At 45.7% G+C, this 18,177-nt stretch overlaps 1 protein-coding gene across 7 annotated transcripts in view; it reads right to left on the reverse strand.

Annotated features, from left to right (window-relative positions):
• MYO9B (myosin IXB) overlaps nucleotides 1-18,177 on the reverse strand; it is a 44,367-nt gene that overhangs the window by 4,957 nt on the left and 21,233 nt on the right. For 4 of the 7 annotated variants that reach the window (XM_053999211.1, XM_053999210.1, XM_053999214.1 and 1 more), the window contains exons 12-36: nucleotides 16,949-17,070; nucleotides 16,255-16,396; nucleotides 15,827-16,022; nucleotides 12,992-13,067; nucleotides 12,510-12,599; nucleotides 11,358-11,468; nucleotides 10,270-10,309; nucleotides 9,689-9,811; nucleotides 9,180-9,260; nucleotides 8,952-9,062; nucleotides 8,330-8,452; nucleotides 7,693-7,842; nucleotides 7,420-7,586; nucleotides 5,896-6,870; nucleotides 5,319-5,385; nucleotides 4,831-4,961; nucleotides 4,056-4,213; nucleotides 3,769-3,947; nucleotides 3,193-3,291; nucleotides 2,530-2,706; nucleotides 1,997-2,038; nucleotides 1,370-1,481; nucleotides 1,156-1,226; nucleotides 555-747; nucleotides 108-236 (exon numbers count right to left, since the gene is read on the reverse strand). In XM_053999211.1, the coding sequence (XP_053855186.1) occupies nucleotides 108-236; nucleotides 555-747; nucleotides 1,156-1,226; nucleotides 1,370-1,481; nucleotides 1,997-2,038; nucleotides 2,530-2,706; nucleotides 3,193-3,291; nucleotides 3,769-3,947; nucleotides 4,056-4,213; nucleotides 4,831-4,961; nucleotides 5,319-5,385; nucleotides 5,896-6,870; nucleotides 7,420-7,586; nucleotides 7,693-7,842; nucleotides 8,330-8,452; nucleotides 8,952-9,062; nucleotides 9,180-9,260; nucleotides 9,689-9,811; nucleotides 10,270-10,309; nucleotides 11,358-11,468; nucleotides 12,510-12,599; nucleotides 12,992-13,067; nucleotides 15,827-16,022; nucleotides 16,255-16,396; nucleotides 16,949-17,070 (3,865 nt within the window). The remainder of the gene's footprint in view (nucleotides 1-107; nucleotides 237-554; nucleotides 748-1,155; nucleotides 1,227-1,369; nucleotides 1,482-1,996; nucleotides 2,039-2,529; nucleotides 2,707-3,192; nucleotides 3,292-3,768; nucleotides 3,948-4,055; nucleotides 4,214-4,830; nucleotides 4,962-5,318; nucleotides 5,386-5,895; nucleotides 6,871-7,419; nucleotides 7,587-7,692; nucleotides 7,843-8,329; nucleotides 8,453-8,951; nucleotides 9,063-9,179; nucleotides 9,261-9,688; nucleotides 9,812-10,269; nucleotides 10,310-11,357; nucleotides 11,469-12,509; nucleotides 12,600-12,991; nucleotides 13,068-15,826; nucleotides 16,023-16,254; nucleotides 16,397-16,948; nucleotides 17,071-18,177) is intronic. The other 3 variants (XM_053999213.1, XM_053999212.1, XM_053999217.1) reach the window with 1 other exon arrangement.

Below are 18,177 nucleotides of genomic sequence, written 5' to 3' on the forward strand. Positions count from 1 at the left end.
AGTGCCCTGGAAGGAGCTGTTTAGTCAGCATGAGCATCTTATAAATTTCTTTTCCCAAGAACAATGAGTTAAAGCAGAAATGTTTGAAGAATGGTTTTTAAACCCACCTACAGCTCTGAGAAAATCATTGTACTGTGCTGAGGTCATCAGTGGGTCTGGCAATTCCCTCAGCCACTGCTTAAGGATCCCTGTGATGGTGTGAATAGGGTAATTCTCCAGTTTCACTGAATTTGGGTCTGAAAAGAAACGTTTATTTAGAGCAGTTAATTCCTTTGATGCACACAATGAGACCCCACGGAAATAAGATTAGAAACATTCTTATCTCCTGTTCACAGAATCCAATTGGCAATTCAGAAGTTAAAAATAGGCAAAAGATAGTAATTTAAAGGTACTAAACAGCTTTTGGCAGCCAACAAAAACAATACAGCCTGCACAGTCAGCAAAAAGCTGGTTTTAAACACTAAGAAGTGACAGATACTTTCAGATAGAAGAGAATTGCAGGGAAAACTGATATCATGCAATGACATGCAAAGAGTGGACAACACTGCCTGGACCTTCTTGCAGCAACTGCTTCAGCTCCTTCATCCGATTTGCTGATCCTGATTTCCTGTAGATGCCTTCTGTGTAGAGCCCGTGCATCTCCACGTACTCCAGCAGCTTCTCCAAGACCACGGGCACTGAGTTCCTCTCGCTGGTCAGGGCGCTCACGGACACCCCGAAGTGCCGGGGCTCGGCGTCCTGCTCGCCCTGGGGGTGACACAGCTGTGATCCCACTGTCCACTCCCCTTCCCAAGCCAGGCAATGCCATGGCTTCCTGCTACAACTACCTCACGCTTCCAGAAACTGCAGCTGAGTGTTTTATTCTGGCTTTGACCATAAGGCAGATTTGCTGAGCTGCAGCAATAAAGAGCCTTTATGGTTCACACTGCAGGATTTCTTTATCAGTTTGGCCAACACTGCACATACACTCTATGAGAAGGGTTCCTAAATTAGCTCAAGCATCACCTCCTAGAAGAATGCTCTGCTTCTGCAAGGAGCATCATCTCTGACTGAGGAGGGAACTGTTGGACCAATTCTTATTCAGTTCATTTACTGAGAAATAAAGACAGCATTTTGCGTGCACCACTTCTGGTACCACAGAACCCCATCCCTTACCTTTTTCCCACAAGAGGTACAGCTGCTCTGGATTTTGGACATGCACTTCTTGTGACAAGTCAGCTTGCAAACTAGAGAAAGGAGCAATTGTTACAAGCATCTAAATCACACTGAAACACTTTGCACCTTGAATTACCCACTTTCTGTTCACCCAGGCCCACCTGCAGCAGCCAGAGGTACCAGCAGTCTGCACACCTGAGGCGTGCTCACTCACCACTGCACAGACAGGCCTTCTCCATGGGCCAGATGTAGGAGGAGCAGTGCTCACACGACTGCCGGATGCTCACTTGGTAGTTTGTGAACACATGCCCATTGTGCTCTTCAATCTGGTGAGAGACAGCAAGGAACCAGTGAACTCTCTTTGCCTTTTAAAAATTATTATTACCATCTACCTATCTCACATTTCCACCTTTTATTTTACATTTATAGCTGCAAGCTTTCACCCTTAACCAAATTTCACCCTATCTTAAGGAAATTAGGTTTGCTGGAATATTTCGTAATTGACTTGCTGCCTTAAAGTTCATCAGTACAAGTGCTATAGTTTTGTTATTAATATTTAGTAGTTGTTTTCTTTTAAACAGCCCATGCTTGAGAAAGCTTTTAGACTTTAAAGGAAGCTATGGACAAGCAAGAAAATGCTTCAGTACCACCTATCACTGCCTAAGAAAGATCTCTGCTTTGTGAAAACTGGTTTTATATTGTCACATCTTCATAAAAGAGATAAGTGAATGAGCATGCAAAACAAACCAGAATGTCAGTACAAAATCAAGCTCTTCAAAGAGTGTTTGTGTTCTGTGAGTGCACCTGAGGACTCGGATTATTGCAGAAAGAAAGCACTTACTGCACGGTCTTGTTTCCGTTTCTTCTTCTGGGCTTTGGTTTGCTGCAACAGGAAGCAAAACTGGCCTTAGTCTTTGAAATTCAGACATTCTGTTCCTTTTTTTCCTTTTTTTTTTCCCCTTATTGAGTTTCCCAGACTTTACTTCACCTCCAGACATTCAAGACACTATCCTGTAGCTTCAGCTTGGTTTGAGGGCTGTCTGAGCTCACACTATCAACTTCCTAAAAACCAACTGAGTTCACTGCCTGATGACAAAGCAACTCCATCTCTCAAACCTCCAGAGAACTCCTATGTTTTCACCAAAGAAAATGCACACTTTCAGATTCTGAAAATATTAAATTAAAAAATTAACAATTCCATAAAGGTGTATCAGCAATCAGAAATTGTTACACACATGATGTGTGTATGGCAAATGTTTCCCAAATCATAAAGAATGCCATGGAAAAGTTTTCTGAGGTAACACAGGTCATGTTTGTTAAGAGAGCAACAGTGTTTCACCATACCATAAACCAGCAACAGAATAACTTTCATACCTTGGGCTGCTCAGATTCCTCTTTCTTTGCATATCCTCTGATGAATTCATCCAGAAGGGATAGAAAGAGGTTCAAAACCAGCTTGACTTCTTTCTCTTCCCTTTTTTTGGCCAGGTTTGTAACTAGGAGCTGGTAATTTTCCACCAGATCTTTATAGCCAACATGGATTTGTCCATTCTAAAGAAGGAAAAATACTCGTTAGACATTCCTTTTTGATACTGTTGAGACAGTTTCATATTTTTATGTACTTAAGTTCAGAGGTGAAAAAGCACAGCCATGATCAAAGTCAAAGATAACAGCCCATGACAGAAACAAGTTAACACACTTCCCTCCTGCACTATCCAACAGCACTTGGCTGACACAAGGCAGTGTCAGAAGAATATTGGAAAAGCTGTTGGCTCCTCTCTTCAGCATTAGGAGGCCGAAGACAGCAAAATCCATCCATTTCTAAAAAATTTATGGCTGAGTGAATGAGAAAAGGAAAACAAAGCAGGCTGCTTGAGATTACAGCAGAGCTGTAAAATGAGTCTAACATTCAGCTCTGAATTCTACGCTGAGAATTGCTGAACTGCTTTGTTGAAGAGCTGCAGGCCAAGCCTTTAACCTGCACACTCAACTCATTTATTGCCTGCCAACTTTCCTTTATTGAGACTTACTACTTACAGGAGCAGAGTACATGGTCTTGATGTTTCCTCTGAACTTCTCTGTGGCTTCAAAAAACAAACATTCAACACCAGACTTCTGGGAGCGCAAGTCATTGATCTAGAAAAAAAATACATCTGCATCAGATTTTGTTAAAAAAAGAACATCTGAACAGAGTTAAGCTTCAGTGGCTGGGCTTAGTCATTTGTGACCATTCCAATTATTTAAAACAACATTTTTAATACACTGTGCTGATGATACAAAACAGTAGAGTTGGGTAGCTCGGCTTTAGAGAACTCTCTCTCTTTACTTACAACTCTCACTTTTTTTTTAATACAAGTTTTGCTACCCACTCATTTGTAAACAAAGAACTAACATGAATGCCCTGTATTGTATTCAATGCAATATTATGCATTCAGTGACTTGAGGAAAAGAATAGGAAGGGCCCTAATGAAGACCTAACTCAGTCAAACCATCTAATAAATTCCCTTTTGCTTTAGATTATAACAGAAACTTGCACCTAGACCTGTAGGCTTTAAAATTCTACACAAACAGTGCACAAAGACTTGAATTTTCTTATGGCTGGGAGCCTTTCACCTTGTTTAGGAGGAACTCATCCAGGTGTTTCAGCTCATTGGCATTTGCAATCTCCCGGACCATGGACGCGCGCCAGTTCTGGGACACGCTCGAGATCTTGCTGATCTTTATGGTTCTGTTCTTCTTTGCTTTGCTGCTCTCCTTCCCGGCCTGGGGGCGGCCTGGCTGCCCCGAAGAACCTGCCAAAGAAATGGATCTGTACGTTCAAGCAGGGTGAGGGAATTCTGCAGCATTTGTTTCCTTGCAGAAAAGATGCTCTGTGCTGAGGGTTAAACCACCAAACTCACCTTCTGAAACTTTCTGGATTCCTCCTGTGTCTGCAAAGAGGACACAAGACACCAGGGAGAGGCCATCTCCTTCCTCAATCACATCAGAACTCTCCTTTGCAATTTTCTTGTCTGGCTTTTTCCCCAAAAGTCTGCGCAGAGGGCTTTTGAAAGCAGACCTGAATACAAAAGCAGATACAAGTCTGTCCCATTAGTAATGGAAGCTGGCTCTGCCACAAGAACAGGATTCACAACTATGGGGAATATTTAAGGCCCAACCCGCAGAAAAGCTGAGCAGCACAAAAAAAGGAAATACAATGTGAAAGCACTCCTGGAGTTTCTGGTATTTACAAGATCAGAGCGCTACCTTCAGCACACACAGACAACACCTCACATATCCAAAACATCACTTCTGGCTCAGGAAGTCTCTGGGCTGCAGAATGCCAGAGGCTGGAGCAGGCCAGGGAAGCAGCATTACATGCTTGCTGGGCTCTTCAGCTTTTCTCTTGGTGTTGTATTACACTACATGAACCTTTAATCCCAGCTGTAAGTTGGTTCTTATTTTAAAAAGAACCAGTTCACAGAAAGTGTTATGCAAGCAGAGAATCTGCTCCTCAGCAGGCTCAGATAACATGCTCAAAGCACCATGAAGCAGTAACACAGCCACTCATGTAGCTGATGCCAACTTGTGCCTCTCCACAATCACAGCCTCAAGGTGCCCAACTCAAGTACCAATGGAAAATCTCTTTTTTTTTTTCATTTTCTGAAAGACAGGCCAGTCACACACAAGCCATACTTGGCATCCCCTTGCTGACTCGCTGGCTGCACGGGAACGGCCGTGTCCGAGGTAGGGAAGTGGTCACTGGGCTTCTTCTGCACAGGGTATTTCTGGTTGCCTTTTTCTTCTTCAATTGGATCTGGTGATTGCTACAGGACAGAGGAGTTGTCAAAAACTGCATTTTGAGTGACACAGATTCTTTAAATGGTTTTAAAAGCTAGAATGGTGAAATTTATTTCATCAAGACAATACACTTTACCCAACAGATGTTAGCTTTCTAATACAAGAGCCAAGTATATTTAATGCTTTGATCAAGGATCCATTTATTAAGACTTATGTTTTCAAATTACTGTATAATATTTCCTGATGATTGTTTTTACATGAGTATCAAGCAAAAAGAAAATCAACCTGGAGGAACACAAACACACTACAGGCAATTTTTCACAAATCTTTAATATTTATAAACAATTATAATTAAGTATAAATATGCACAACAGCATCAGTACCTGGTTCATGGCAACAGTCTGGGCCAGTGTTGACAGGTCACTTAATGAAGCTGAACTCCCCTTCTTCCTGTAGTAAGATGAGTTTCAGAATATATATTGTAATGAAGTCTGTGGCCTCTTCACATCTTTTAAATAATCAACATATCATCACTACATCTGAGTCAGAACCCTGATCAGCCCTTGTATTTACTTTGAGAGAAATGAAAAAGCATGGGAATGTCAGATTTCCTGCCATATCAGAGGGATGATGCTTGCAAGCTGCAGGTCACTAAAAGCTTGTTTTCAATGGGTAAAAGACACATGAAAATAAACTCCAGACACTATTTCAACTAATGCCCTGACTCCTCCTTTTAATACAGCCAGGCAGGCTTTGCAGCTTTTGTGAACTTCTGAAAACATTCTGCCCATACAGATTCACTGCAGGACTGGGAGCCAAGGAAAAAAGCAGGAGTTTTTCACAACTCCACGTGCTCCCATAACATGGCCCAAATGTACAGCTCTAAGGAGTTCTCAATTGATTTTTAAACATTACAGAGATCTGTTTTCTGTGAAATGAAAAAAAGGAAGCTGTCCTTACTCTAACTGATCCTGAGGAGACTTATCTGCACGTATCCTTCCATCCAGGGACTGACTCAGCACATCATTCTGGCCAGCATCAGACTGTCTCTTTCCTTTCCACTTCTCTCTCTTGTACTTTAGCTTCTCTGGGTCATCCACATATCTCTGGATTGCAGAAGTGGGGCTGTCCAGGTCTTTGGTTGCCCTCTGCCGCCTGTTTTTATCTGCCCACCAGTCAGCAGGGCCCTGAAAGCTGCCAGTAGCAGACAGTGTGTTATGAACATTCAGTGCAAGATCTGTTGGCCTTTCAGGGCAGGTAAAGCTTTGGCTGCCTTTTATTTGGTTATTTTGATTCCGCTGTGTTTTCGTTCTATCAGCTGCTGTGTCCTCTGCATCTGCTCCAGGTGGTTGCTCAGGAACAGAACTGCTTTCCTTTATCTCACTTGATGGTGGAATGTCTGAAAGAGTTTTTTCTTCACTTGGACTTTTCTCTCCCTCGCTGCTTCCCTGAAGGACATTATCTTCTTGTGCTGTGGATTTCTCTGGCTCTGGAGCAGTTTCCAGGGCCTCTTCAGAAACAGTTTGCTCCTCGTGGCACAATGCAGATGGTTCTTCAAAGGACAGGAGCACATGCTTGTTCTGCAAGTCATTGTGCTCCAGCCCCCTCTGCCGACGGGATTCCCGCTTCTCCCGGCTGTTGGTCACTCTCTCTGAGCCCTCCCCTGTGTGCTTCTGGGGTACCGTGGCTTTCTCAGATGAGCTCAGGTTTTCAGCTTGTTCGTTTTGAGCTTGATCTTCACCCTCAACAGCTCGATCTGGCTCTGACTCGTGTTTCACAGGCAGCTCATCTGTTGCTGGCTCATTCTGCTCATCCTTGCTCCTATCTTCATCTACGTCGTATGGCTTGCTCGTATCTTGCTCTTTGTCTTCATCTTCCTGCATTTCTCTCTGCTCTTCTTCAGCTTTCTGCCTTTCTAGAACCATTTTCTGGTATCTGTTAAGAATTTTTAATATGAAAATACAAATCCTTAATGCCCAGGGGTCAAAAAAAAACCCAGCTGCTTAAATGCAGCCCAAATAGCAATACAGACCCAAATTACACCTACAGTCCCAGTGGGACTGCAGGGAAGTGTCTGCTTGTCAGGACTGGCAGCACCAGTGCAGCTGAGCTGAATAAAGCTCATGTCCTGAGCACTTATCCAGTGTCCATGCTCCACTGCCCACTTGATACTGACTGAAATATCACAAGGCAGTAACTACCTTGAAGTTCATACAATCCCAGAATGGTTTGGGTTGGGAGGGACCTTAAAGATCATCTCATTCCCATCTCCCTTGCCATGGGGATGGGACACCTTCCACTATCCCAGGGTGTTCCAAACCCCACCCAACCTGGCCTTGGCCACTTCCAGGGGCAGCCACAACTTCCTTGGGCAACAATTTACCAAGTTGTTTACCAAGTCACCCCAACACACAAACTGAGCTTGGCAGGTGAAGCCAGATGATTAAATGGATGTTTTCATGCCATGTTGCTCCTTCCCTTTACCTCTTACGCTGCAGGTGCCCCCTGAGCAGGGCCTGCAGGAGACAAACTCTCCTCCTGAGCTGCAGGAAGCGTTTCCGCTGCCGGTGCCGCCTCCAGGCCGCCTGGATCTCGATGGCAGCGTTGTTCCTCTGCAGAGCCATCCTGACACAGCGGGAGCGCCAGCACGCCTGCAAAGGGAGGTTTCTGGAGTGAGGGAGGGCTGCCTCAAGGTGGGGAGTGTCCCATGACAGTTTGTTTTGTTAGGAAAATAAGGTTGGCAGTTCTCAAAGACACCTGTAAAACGACGGCTGCCTGCCGCATCCTGAGAAAGCGTCTCCTTTCCAAAACCATCCTGAGCCAGCTCTGAAGGAGGATGATTTTCCTGATCACCTCCTTGTGTAGTGTATCCTGTAGTATCTGTCGTTCAGCCTCTTTCATAAAAACCTGTTCAGTTAAAGAGAAGTTCATCAAGAAGCAGTTAACAGGAGCCTTTCAGCCCCCACTGGAGCTATAATAAGATAACAGATAAGGTAATGGTTTGGTACCACTGCACCAAACCTTACTGGCTGACAGCTTGCCCAAAAGATAAAAATCCTTTTAAATTTCAGAGTTTGGATTCTAAAACTTACACCTCTCCTTACAGCCTTCAATCACAGAACCCTTCTAAAATGTAAACATTGATGTGTTTGACAAATGCCAATAGCAATGATTTCCCAAACTATCTATATAACATGGATTTGTACTGTAGTCAAGAACCAGGTTGGCATCAAAACCAAGGGGTCAAGTGCAACGTCTGTGTCACCACTTGAAAGAGTTAAAATAGCCAATTTAGGTACAAAAAGCAGAGAAGAGTTACACTTGTAAATGAACTGCACTGAATTTTGCAGTGTACAGCAGTGTTTCTTACTGCCTTACAGAAAGTTTCACAGACCTTGGTCTTCCCTATTTGATAGTAGTTTTCATTTAGTTTTAGTTTATTCAAATAAGCACAAATGTCTTCCTTGGAGGCTTTGGCATTTTTGGGCAGTAACACCTGAAACTGGTCGATGAATTCCTGTAAAAAGCAGAGACAGCAAGAGACCAAAGTTAGAAGGCAACTCCCAAGTTTGGTGTTTTAGCTCTAAAATAGAAATCTATTTAAGACACTTAAGCTACAGGGATCTGAAAATACTTACCTCTCACTACAAACTGAGCTATTTTTCCATGTAAAATGCAGGCTACAGTCAGCCAGGGAAAGATCACCTGGATGTGATCTCTTAACCTACACAGAATTTTTTACAGAAAACTAATTCCCATATTAGACAACACTGTGCAGCACTGACTGACTGCACTCAGAATGTTTTCCTTCACACAGCCAGGAAGAATTTACTGGCAGATGACCCACAACAGTTTAACTTTGACTTTCTAGCATGCAGGCTCTCTCAAAACTACAGTGCATTTTTACAGCTCATCCCAAGTGGTCATGAGCCTCATATGAAGAGACACACAAGATGTGTTTTTTGAAGAGAGCAGATACTCCTGAAAGCACAATCCACTTCCAGTTCCCACTGTACCTGGAATGTGTATTTGGCACTGTAGCCAGACCTCCTGATCCGCACAGTTTCCAGCATGCCCGTGTACCGTAACTGCTGCAGCACCAAGCTCTCATCAAAGAGCATCTCCTTCTGTAAAAGACCAGCAGAAAACAGCCAGTGAGAGCCTGAGGAGCCCAGCTGCTGTCCTAGGGACAGCACATTTCCTTCCACACCTCAGCAGGCAGCTCAGCTCTGAGGCAGCCTCACCTTCTCTGCATTGGAGCGGATGCAGCGGATGAAGAATGGCTCAGCTCTGCCCAGTGTCTCCAGCAACTTGTTAAGTGAAGTCTGAAATGAAATAGTCACAGAAGTTCTTCTTCAGGTATCAGCATTTTGAGTGGTGTTTGACAGCAGGCTAGCTTCTGCCTGAGGAATCAGGTTGTTTCAGGTCTCATGGCTATACAAAATCCAAATAGATTCTCCCATATTGCTCAGCATGATACATATTTGGTATTTGCTTTTAGCTTTTCTCAAGAGGATTTAAAGCAGGGTTTGAACATGCACTCATAGTAGCACTAGATCTGTATACAAGGATGATCAGTACAGAGAACTGACACATTTCATGGCATAAATGGCATCTAAAAATGTACTCTGACTTTAATCAAGCAATAAACCTCACCTCAAAAAAACCTCAAGAATAAAACCCACTTGGTTTTCCAAGCAAGACCAGCCTAGATCAGCCCAGGAGGGACTGTTCCCTGAGGTGTGTCACCTACCTGGAACTGGGCACTTATGCTGGGGGGTTTCTTCTTCTTGTGCAAGTGCAAAAGGGACTTTGTAGTCCGATCGTGCAGAGTCATGCTCATGATGAGCTTCAGAGATTTGGAATCCAGCAAATTCTACAAAAAAGTTTTCATAATCAACAAAGTGCAAGTCTTCCAACTAAAAGGGAAATATTTTGTCTGAAATTAGTCAGAATGAAACCAGCCCCTGAGTTCCACATTCAACGGCATGTCATATTTCACAATTATTTCTATTTTGGGCCAAAACATTTCTTGAGAGTGAAACTGTTCTACTGCCCTGTCCCAAGAGTGTGAGGTGAACAAGGGGAATCACAGAATCACTGCATTTGCCCTCCCTGACTTGGAAGTGACTTTATGCACTTATGACATCTTCATATCTATCTAATTAAACAATTCTTATTAAAGTGAACATTCATCTATTTTTTAGCTTGTCAGGATAAATAACACAACTTTCCTACACTATAAAACAGTTCCAAAGTGAGTTCTGTCAATCAAAATGAAATTCACAGTGCAAAAAAGCCCATACCCAAGAGAAATCTAAATTTTCTGATTACCTTGGGAATTATCTGCTTTTGCTTGACACCTCTACTTTTCCTGTTAAAATATTAAAGATAATTTAAGAAAAAAAATACACATTATTTTTGATTATTTCAGCAAGCCATAAGTTGGTGCAGTTTATGAGGCAAGGTAAAGGACAGAAGAAAATGAGCACAACAGCACCAGGGTGTGTCCATGCATGTCTCTTACAAGTGATCAATGCAAGAAATGCGAACTGCTCTGCAACAAGAACAATTTTTTTTTTTCTTAAATAAACTCTGTAGGTATTGGGGGCTTTCAAAAATGAAACATCACCTCTGAAGTTAAAGCTATGCAAAACTGCATTGTTGTACAGGCTACTGTAGTGGGAGTTATTCTCTTTAGCAAGTGTATGGTCATTAAACTCATTATAACACAAGGCACTAGCAAATAAAAGTACTCAATTCAGAAGTTACAGCTGCTGGCACCAGACACTCCATGAAAGCACCCAACTGCTCCCAGGAGGGCATTGCATGTCCCAGCACCAGGAACTCTGGGATGTCTGAGCAGGACACCCACCTCAGGCACAGCTCTCATCCACACACAGAAGGTGAAGAAGTGGAAGCTCTCAGAAAGAAGGCTGCAGTTCACAACCTGCTGGTTCTAAGCATATTAACTCTGTGATATAGGGCAGGTTCCTGCTCTCAGCCACCCAGTTTACATTTACTTATTATACAGCAGAGCACAGATTCATTTCCTTACATGTGCACAGAACTGCAGATGTAAAGACTCTAAACCTAGGAATACATCCAGCACCAGCATCCTGAATTTCAGGAAACATTTGTCACACCTTGTGGGAGATCTCACTCTTGAATATTTTGCAACAACAAGCTCATACTACATACTTGGGATTTTTAAAGCAAGTTCATGTGAGAAATAGGTTTAACTTTAATGCAATGAAGCAACAAGGTGTTCTGTACAGCCTATTTGCAGAAGGGATGTTTTATTTTTAATTGTCTTGTTTAGTGTTTTTCAAAAGACAAATTTGGGACAAGCACCATTTTTAGGAACTGGAGTTACTGCTTGGTTCTTGTTGCACTTTCAAAGCAATACCCAGAGCACTCACAGGAGGTGGGAGCGGTGTTGAAGCTGACTGAGGGACCGAAGCAGCTCACAGGGATCATCACCCTGCCAGGGCAGTCCTTTAATACTGGCGATGATTTGTTCATGCATGTCTCTAAAATGATCCACAGCAAAACACAGGTGGCAAACAGAGATACACAGCCGTGAGAGAGGGGGAAAAAAGGAGTTAAAACCCCAAAAGGTTCCATCACCAAGTGTGCTCCAAAAAGCAGCAGGTCAATCCCAGGTTACTTTTTCCTAAACATGAATGATTTTGATGACAAGTCAGCACCTTCTACTCCATCAGTGCTCTAAAATTTAATTGACAGAGTCTCACACTCAACTTACTCTCTGATTTTGCCTTTTAATGTAAATTCTTGAACCATCAATTCAGAAAATGGAGGGAAATTTAGCAAAATGCACTTAACGGGCAGGGAACCCTTCTGGTTATGCCAAGGAACCTTTTCAGGTAGATATAAGCTACTTTATAACCAACAGTAAACATTTTTATAGAAAGATTTTACCACTAAAATGAAGCTACTTAAACAGATTTTCATCAGAAAAGTAAGTTAGAAACAAACTGTTAGAGGGATACTTGAAGAAATTTTGGGTTTCACTTCTATTTCAAACTTATTCATGTTTAGTTTTTCAAAGTAGGCCTGGGATGGTCCTTAATTCATGGCATGTTCCATTCTTCAAGCATGCACTGTGCTCTTGTGAAGTGCTGTGTCCTGGCACAGACCTTACCTTCTTTATTCTCCAGAGAGGCACAAACCAAAAATAACAGAAGTGTAAGAATCACTTCTGACTCTTAGATGCTCTCCCCATTCTGAGCTGCTTACAGAGGCAGCAACATTTCTACACAGGGCTGTGGCTTCCCTGGGTACCTCTGAACTTTTCTGAATATCAAGATTTAAGATATCCCAAGGAAACAGATCTGGTAAGCTGTGACCAATCCTTTCACACAAATTGGATATTTAGTTCTTTGTTTCACCCAGTGACAGAGGCTGTCCAGGATGCAGCAATTAGGAAGCAGCATGAAGTCACTACTTTAGGTGTTCCATGGCTTCACTGTCACCCAGAGCACACTGAGAAAGTCACTGTGTCCTGGAAATGTGCCTCCCTGGCCTGGGAGTTCAGGCCTTTTGCTACTTACTTCTTGTTCTCACAAAAAGAAATGATGTCTTGAAAAGCATTTATATCGAAATCCTCAGAACAATCAAATGAGAAATCGAGCACTGAGAGGCTGCAAAAGGAACATGTACAAAGCCTAAATATCCATGGAAAGGCAAATCTCCCTATAGAGATACAGAACTGTAAGACTGGCCCTGCCTCTGCCCCCTTCAGTGACCTAGACTGGCTGCAGAGGAGCACACAATGCTAAAAGCTGCACACAGCAACCACAGAGAACTCAAAAACCCAGTGGTAAATGGAACTGAGGCTGTCCCCAACATGTGGTGGCATTGGGTCTTACATAAAATAAGCTAGATGTTGTTTTGATTAAAAAGGCCAAAGCAAACAAGACAGAAGAAACAAAGCTTGCTTTCCTTGTGGAAAGATCTAGTTGAGATTTGATATATGAAAATCCAACTCAGCAATTCAGCTGTTCCCTCTAGGGGTTAAGGATGTGTTTCTCACCGATAAACTTTTTCTACCGGCGTATTTGATCTCTGGAGTTCTCCAAGGGGAACTCTGGGTCCTTGACGTACCACTCCTGTTAGGAAATAACCAAAAAACTGCATTTTGACAAAGATATGAGCAGGCAAAAAACCCCAAACAAACCACCAACTTTAGCAAGCACAGTACCTATCCAAAGGCCTGGAGTTTTTATCCAGTCCTTTATCAAGTTACAGTACTTTTCTGCTCAAACTTCCTTCTACTAGAAAGGAAGTTGCAGCTGCTCAAATTTAGTCATTAAACCTGAATACTCATTTGATACTTCACAGAGGTCTAAGAAGATCAAAACTAGTGATATGATGAGAATACCAGAACTATCAACCCCAACTTCCACAAGCAGGCCTTCAAGTCTGTCCCAGCCTGCTGGAAATGCTGCACTGAGTGGAGGAGGAAAGTTGAATGACCTCAGGTAGGAACAGTGACAATCTTCTCCATTATGAATATGAAACCATTTCCACACTCAGTTTGCCTTTAGCACCAAAGATGGTGTCTGGTTGGTAAGGTTTTGCCACAAACTCATTCTGCCAGCAGAGCAATTGTAGAGTACTAAGCATTTTCAGAGCCATTTTCTGTGCCATATCTGCAGTTTCCCAGCCCTACCTGCACTTTCTGAGTCTTACCTGCACTTTCCCATGCCCTACCTGCAGTTTTAAGAGCTTACCTGCCATTTTCCATGCCATACATGCACTTCCCCATGCCTTACCTGCACTTTTTGAACCCTACCTGCCATTTCCCATTCCACACCTGCCATTCCTCAGCCCCACCTGCCATTCCCCGGTCCATCCCTGCCATTACCCATTCCATCCCTGCCCTTCCCCGGTCCATCCCTGCCGCTCCCTTGTCCATCCCTGGCGCTCCCCAGCCCCATCCCTGCCCTTCCCCAGCCCTACCTGTCATTCCCTGGTCCATCCCTGCCATTACCCATTCCATCCCTGCCATTCCCTGGTCCATCCCTGCCCTTCCCCGGTCCATCCCTGCCCTTCCCCAGCCCCACCTGCCCTTCCCCGGTCCATCCCTGCCGCCATTCCCCGGTCCATCCCTGCCCTTCCCCGGTCCATCCCTGCCCTTCCCTTCCCCGGTCCATCCCTGCCCTTCCCTTCCCCGGTCCATCCCTGCCCTTCCCTGGTCCATCCCTGCCCTTCCCTTCCCCGGTCCATCCCTGCCCTTCCCTTCCCCGGTCCATCCCTGCCATTCCCCGGTCCATCCCTGCCGTTCCCCGGTCCATCCCTGCCCTTCCCTGTTCCATCCCTGCCATTCCCCGGTCCATCCCTGCCATTCCCCGGTCCATCCCTGCCCTTCCCCGGTCCATCCCTGCCATTACCCATTCCATCCCTGCCCTTCCCCGGTCCATCCCTGCCGCTCCCTTGTCCATCCCTGGCGCTCCCCAGCCCCATCCCTGCCCTTCCCCAGCCCTACCTGTCATTCCCTGGTCCATCCCTGCCATTACCCATTCCATCCCTGCCATTCCCTGGTCCATCCCTGCCCTTCTCCAGTCCATCTCTGCCATTCCCCAGCCCCACCTGCCCTTCCCCGGTCCATCCCTGCCCTTCCCTTCCCCGGTCCATCCCTGCCCTTCCCTTCCCCGGTCCATCCCTGCCCTTCCCTTCCCCGGTCCATCCCTGCCCTTCCCTTCCCTGGTCCATCCCTGCCTTTCCCCGGTCCATCCCTGCCGCCATTCCCCGGTCCATCCCTGCCTTTCCCCGGTCCATCCCTGCCCTTCCCCGTTCCATCCCTGCCCTTCCCCGGTCCATCCCTGCCCTTCCCCGGTCCATCCCTGCCGCCATTCCCCGGTCCATCCCTGCCCTTCCCCGGTCCATCCCTGCCCTTCCCCGGTCCATCCCTGCCGCCATTCCCCGGTCCATCCCTGCCCTTCCCCGGTCCATCCCTGCCCTTCCCCGGTCCATCCCTGCCCTTCCCTTCCCCGGTCCATCCCTGCCCTTCCCTTCCCCGGTCCATCCCTGCCGTTCCCCGGTCCATCCCTGCCATTCCCCGGTCCATCCCTTCCCTTCCCCGGTCCATCCCTGCCCTTCCCTTCCCCGGTCCATCCCTGCCCTTCCCCGGTCCATCCCTGCCCTTCCCCGGTCCATCCCTGCCCTTCCCTTCCCCGGTCCATCCCTGCCTTTCCCCGGTCCATCCCTGCCGCCATTCCCCGGTCCATCCCTGCCCTTCCCTGGTCCATCCCTGCCTTTCCCCGGTCCATCCCTGCCGCCATTCCCCGGTCCATCCCTGCCTTTCCCCGGTCCATCCCTGCCCTTCCCCGTTCCATCCCTGCCCTTCCCCGGTCCATCCCTGCCCTTCCCCGGTCCATCCCTGCCGCCATTCCCCGGTCCATCCCTGCCCTTCCCCGGTCCATCCCTGCCCTTCCCCGGTCCATCCCTGCTGCCCTTCCCCGGTCCATCCCTGCCCTTCCCTTCCCCGGTCCATCCCTGCCGTTCCCCGGTCCATCCCTGCCATTCCCCGGTCCATCCCTTCCCTTCCCCGGTCCATCCCTGCCCTTCCCTTCCCCGGTCCATCCCTGCCCTTCCCTTCCCCGGTCCATCCCTGCCTTTCCCCGGTCCATCCCTGCTGCCATTCCCCGGTCCATCCCTGCCGCTCCCCAGCCCCACCTGCCATTCCCCGGTCCATCCCTGCCGCTCCCCAGCCCCACCTGCCATTCCCCGGTCCATCCCTGCCCTTCCCCGGTCCATCCCTGCCGCCATTCCCCGGTCCATCCCTGCCCTTCCCTGTTCCATCCCTGCCCTTCCCCGGTCCATCCCTGCCCTTCCCCGGTCCATCCCTGCCGCTCCCCAGCCCCACCTGCCGTTTTCTGTGCCCTCTCGCGGCCGGCCTGGGCGAACACGGCCATGGCGCGGATGGCAGCGCGCAGCACGGCCCAGCGGAACACGGCCACCGGGTCCATCCCGATCAGCTCCCGCACGAAGGCGCTGTCGCTGCTGCGCAGCAGAGCCACGATGTCGGGTCTCATGTAATCCATGTTCTTCTCCCTGAAATCCTGCAAAATAGGCACATGGAACCACAATATCTCACAAAACTCCCTGTTTTGTTTATTCAGAATAATAGTGAGGGTTACCGTCCCGTCTACACCACCACCCTAAAAACAAACCCAAAGTACCTCTGAGAACCCTTCTCATCCAGCCCATTCCCAGCAAATTTTCTACATCCTGACAAAAAACTCCCAGAAAGACAAGGGATTTCTTTTTGTGCCCATCAGATCTACCACGTACTTTGATCTGGTATTTCACTTTGCCAGCAAAGTGGCGAATGATAAAAGCAGGCTCCATCACTGGGGTTCCAACAAAAAACTTGTTCTCCTCATGCTGCTGTTTGAATTTTGCCAGTAGAGTTTGGTTGGTGGCATGTGGAAAACTGGGAATACAAGACAAAAGAGGTCAGCTACTTCTCAAATACAGGTATGTTTATTAGGGTGACAGAACGAACACCTATTGTTGCTTGTGGAAAGTATTCATTGTCCCAAGATCTCTACACCTGCTTTGAATTTTAAAGGTGGGCTCAGTTTCTGGACTCAAACCAAGCAGCTCCACACACAGCAGAATATTCTGAGGTTTCAAGTGTATGTCAATGTTTTCTCTCACTTCACCAGCCAAATTGAGTTAGCATCACATGAACTATTTACCAAACTTGCTACTTAATGCTCCAAAGACTTACAGACATGCATTTTACTTTAACTGCAGTTCCATGGTAAGCCACAAACATGGAAGCTCCTAAGTTTGCATAAGCCAAAGTTCAGTTACCACCATACTGAAGTCATTAGAAGCAAACTCCAGTGTAAATCATAGTCATAAATAACCCTTTGCTTCCCACAACATTCCCCTCCTTTTTGCAGTGCTGTATTTCTGCTCCCTTTCACAGTCCTTCCCTCCTCCCTGCCACATGTTTTTGCAGATGTTTGTTGCTTACTTGCTTTCTTCATCCAGAAGATAGAAGAGGCCAGTGGGTTTCTTGCTGATTAAGTGAATGCAGGCCACATTATCAGTATAGTCAATATTGTGCCAAGTGATCCCTTCACTCTTATATTCCTCCTGTGTGGCTCAAGAAAATTCCCATGTCAGTACAGGGCCCTGACCTTTGATGTCCTGTGGTCTAAGTGCTTAAAACACAGCCTTGGACAGCCACAGCAAGTGGAGTTTGTTAGTTCAGGCAGCAGAGACAAAAATAAGGAGAATTTATAAATAAGAACAGAAGAACAGGCATAGTGGCACAGATCAAAGGTCCTCAGGCACGTCACTCAGCACTGTCTGTTTGGGGTCAAACTATTTCAAAACCAAAGCTGTGCAAGGAATGTTCTGCTGTGCTCTGCCCTCCCAGCAATCAGCAGCCTAGGACCCTGGAGTCAGACATTACATCCTCAGCACTCCAGCAAAACTGGGCACACACAGAGGAGTTCAAGGCTATTTGCTCTTCCACAGCTTTTGTAATACGGGAAACAAGAGTAGTTAAATATCAATTCCAAAATTTTCATATTGCACAGTCAGAGGAAATAACAGAAGTTTTAAAATAAGCAGTTAAGGCCTACACAACATCAGCACCAGAACTTCCCTCAGGAAGCAATGGATATTGCTTAGGCTCAGAACATTTGGAGCTCCCTGACAAGAGAGCATGAAGCTCTTCTGCTGAAGTGACAATCCCTCAAATGCTTGACAAGACAAGCTTCTCACTACAAGATACAGAAGCAAAATACCAGATCTTCTTAATGCTGTAAATACCCACCAAAAAAGCTAATGATAAGGTAATAAAATAAAAAAATGATAAAGTAAAAATAAGAATCACACAGAAAAATTAGTAAATTTTATGTTTAACAAAGGACAAAGAGAACCTCTCATGGTCTAGATTATGATGATGATAAATGCATTATTTTTAAGTAGGTGGAATTCAGTCTGCACAACACAGTGCACACCGTGTTACAGAACTGAAATGCCATTTTCCACAGACAAGCAAGCCTTTATTTAAAAAGATATAGAGATCCCCCTGAGGGCCCTCAGGCTGCAAGAGATACAGGAAATGGGTCATTCAAGGATTAAGCTTATTTGGAAAAATGACATTAGGGAAAAAAAAAAAAAAAAAAAAAAAAGACAATGTAACTATTTACTCTGGCCAGCCTGGATAGCCAATTCTGTCCTAAGTTACAA

This window comes from Vidua macroura, chromosome 26 (genome assembly GCF_024509145.1).
Source record: "Vidua macroura isolate BioBank_ID:100142 chromosome 26, ASM2450914v1, whole genome shotgun sequence".
NCBI lineage: Eukaryota > Metazoa > Chordata > Aves > Passeriformes > Viduidae > Vidua > Vidua macroura.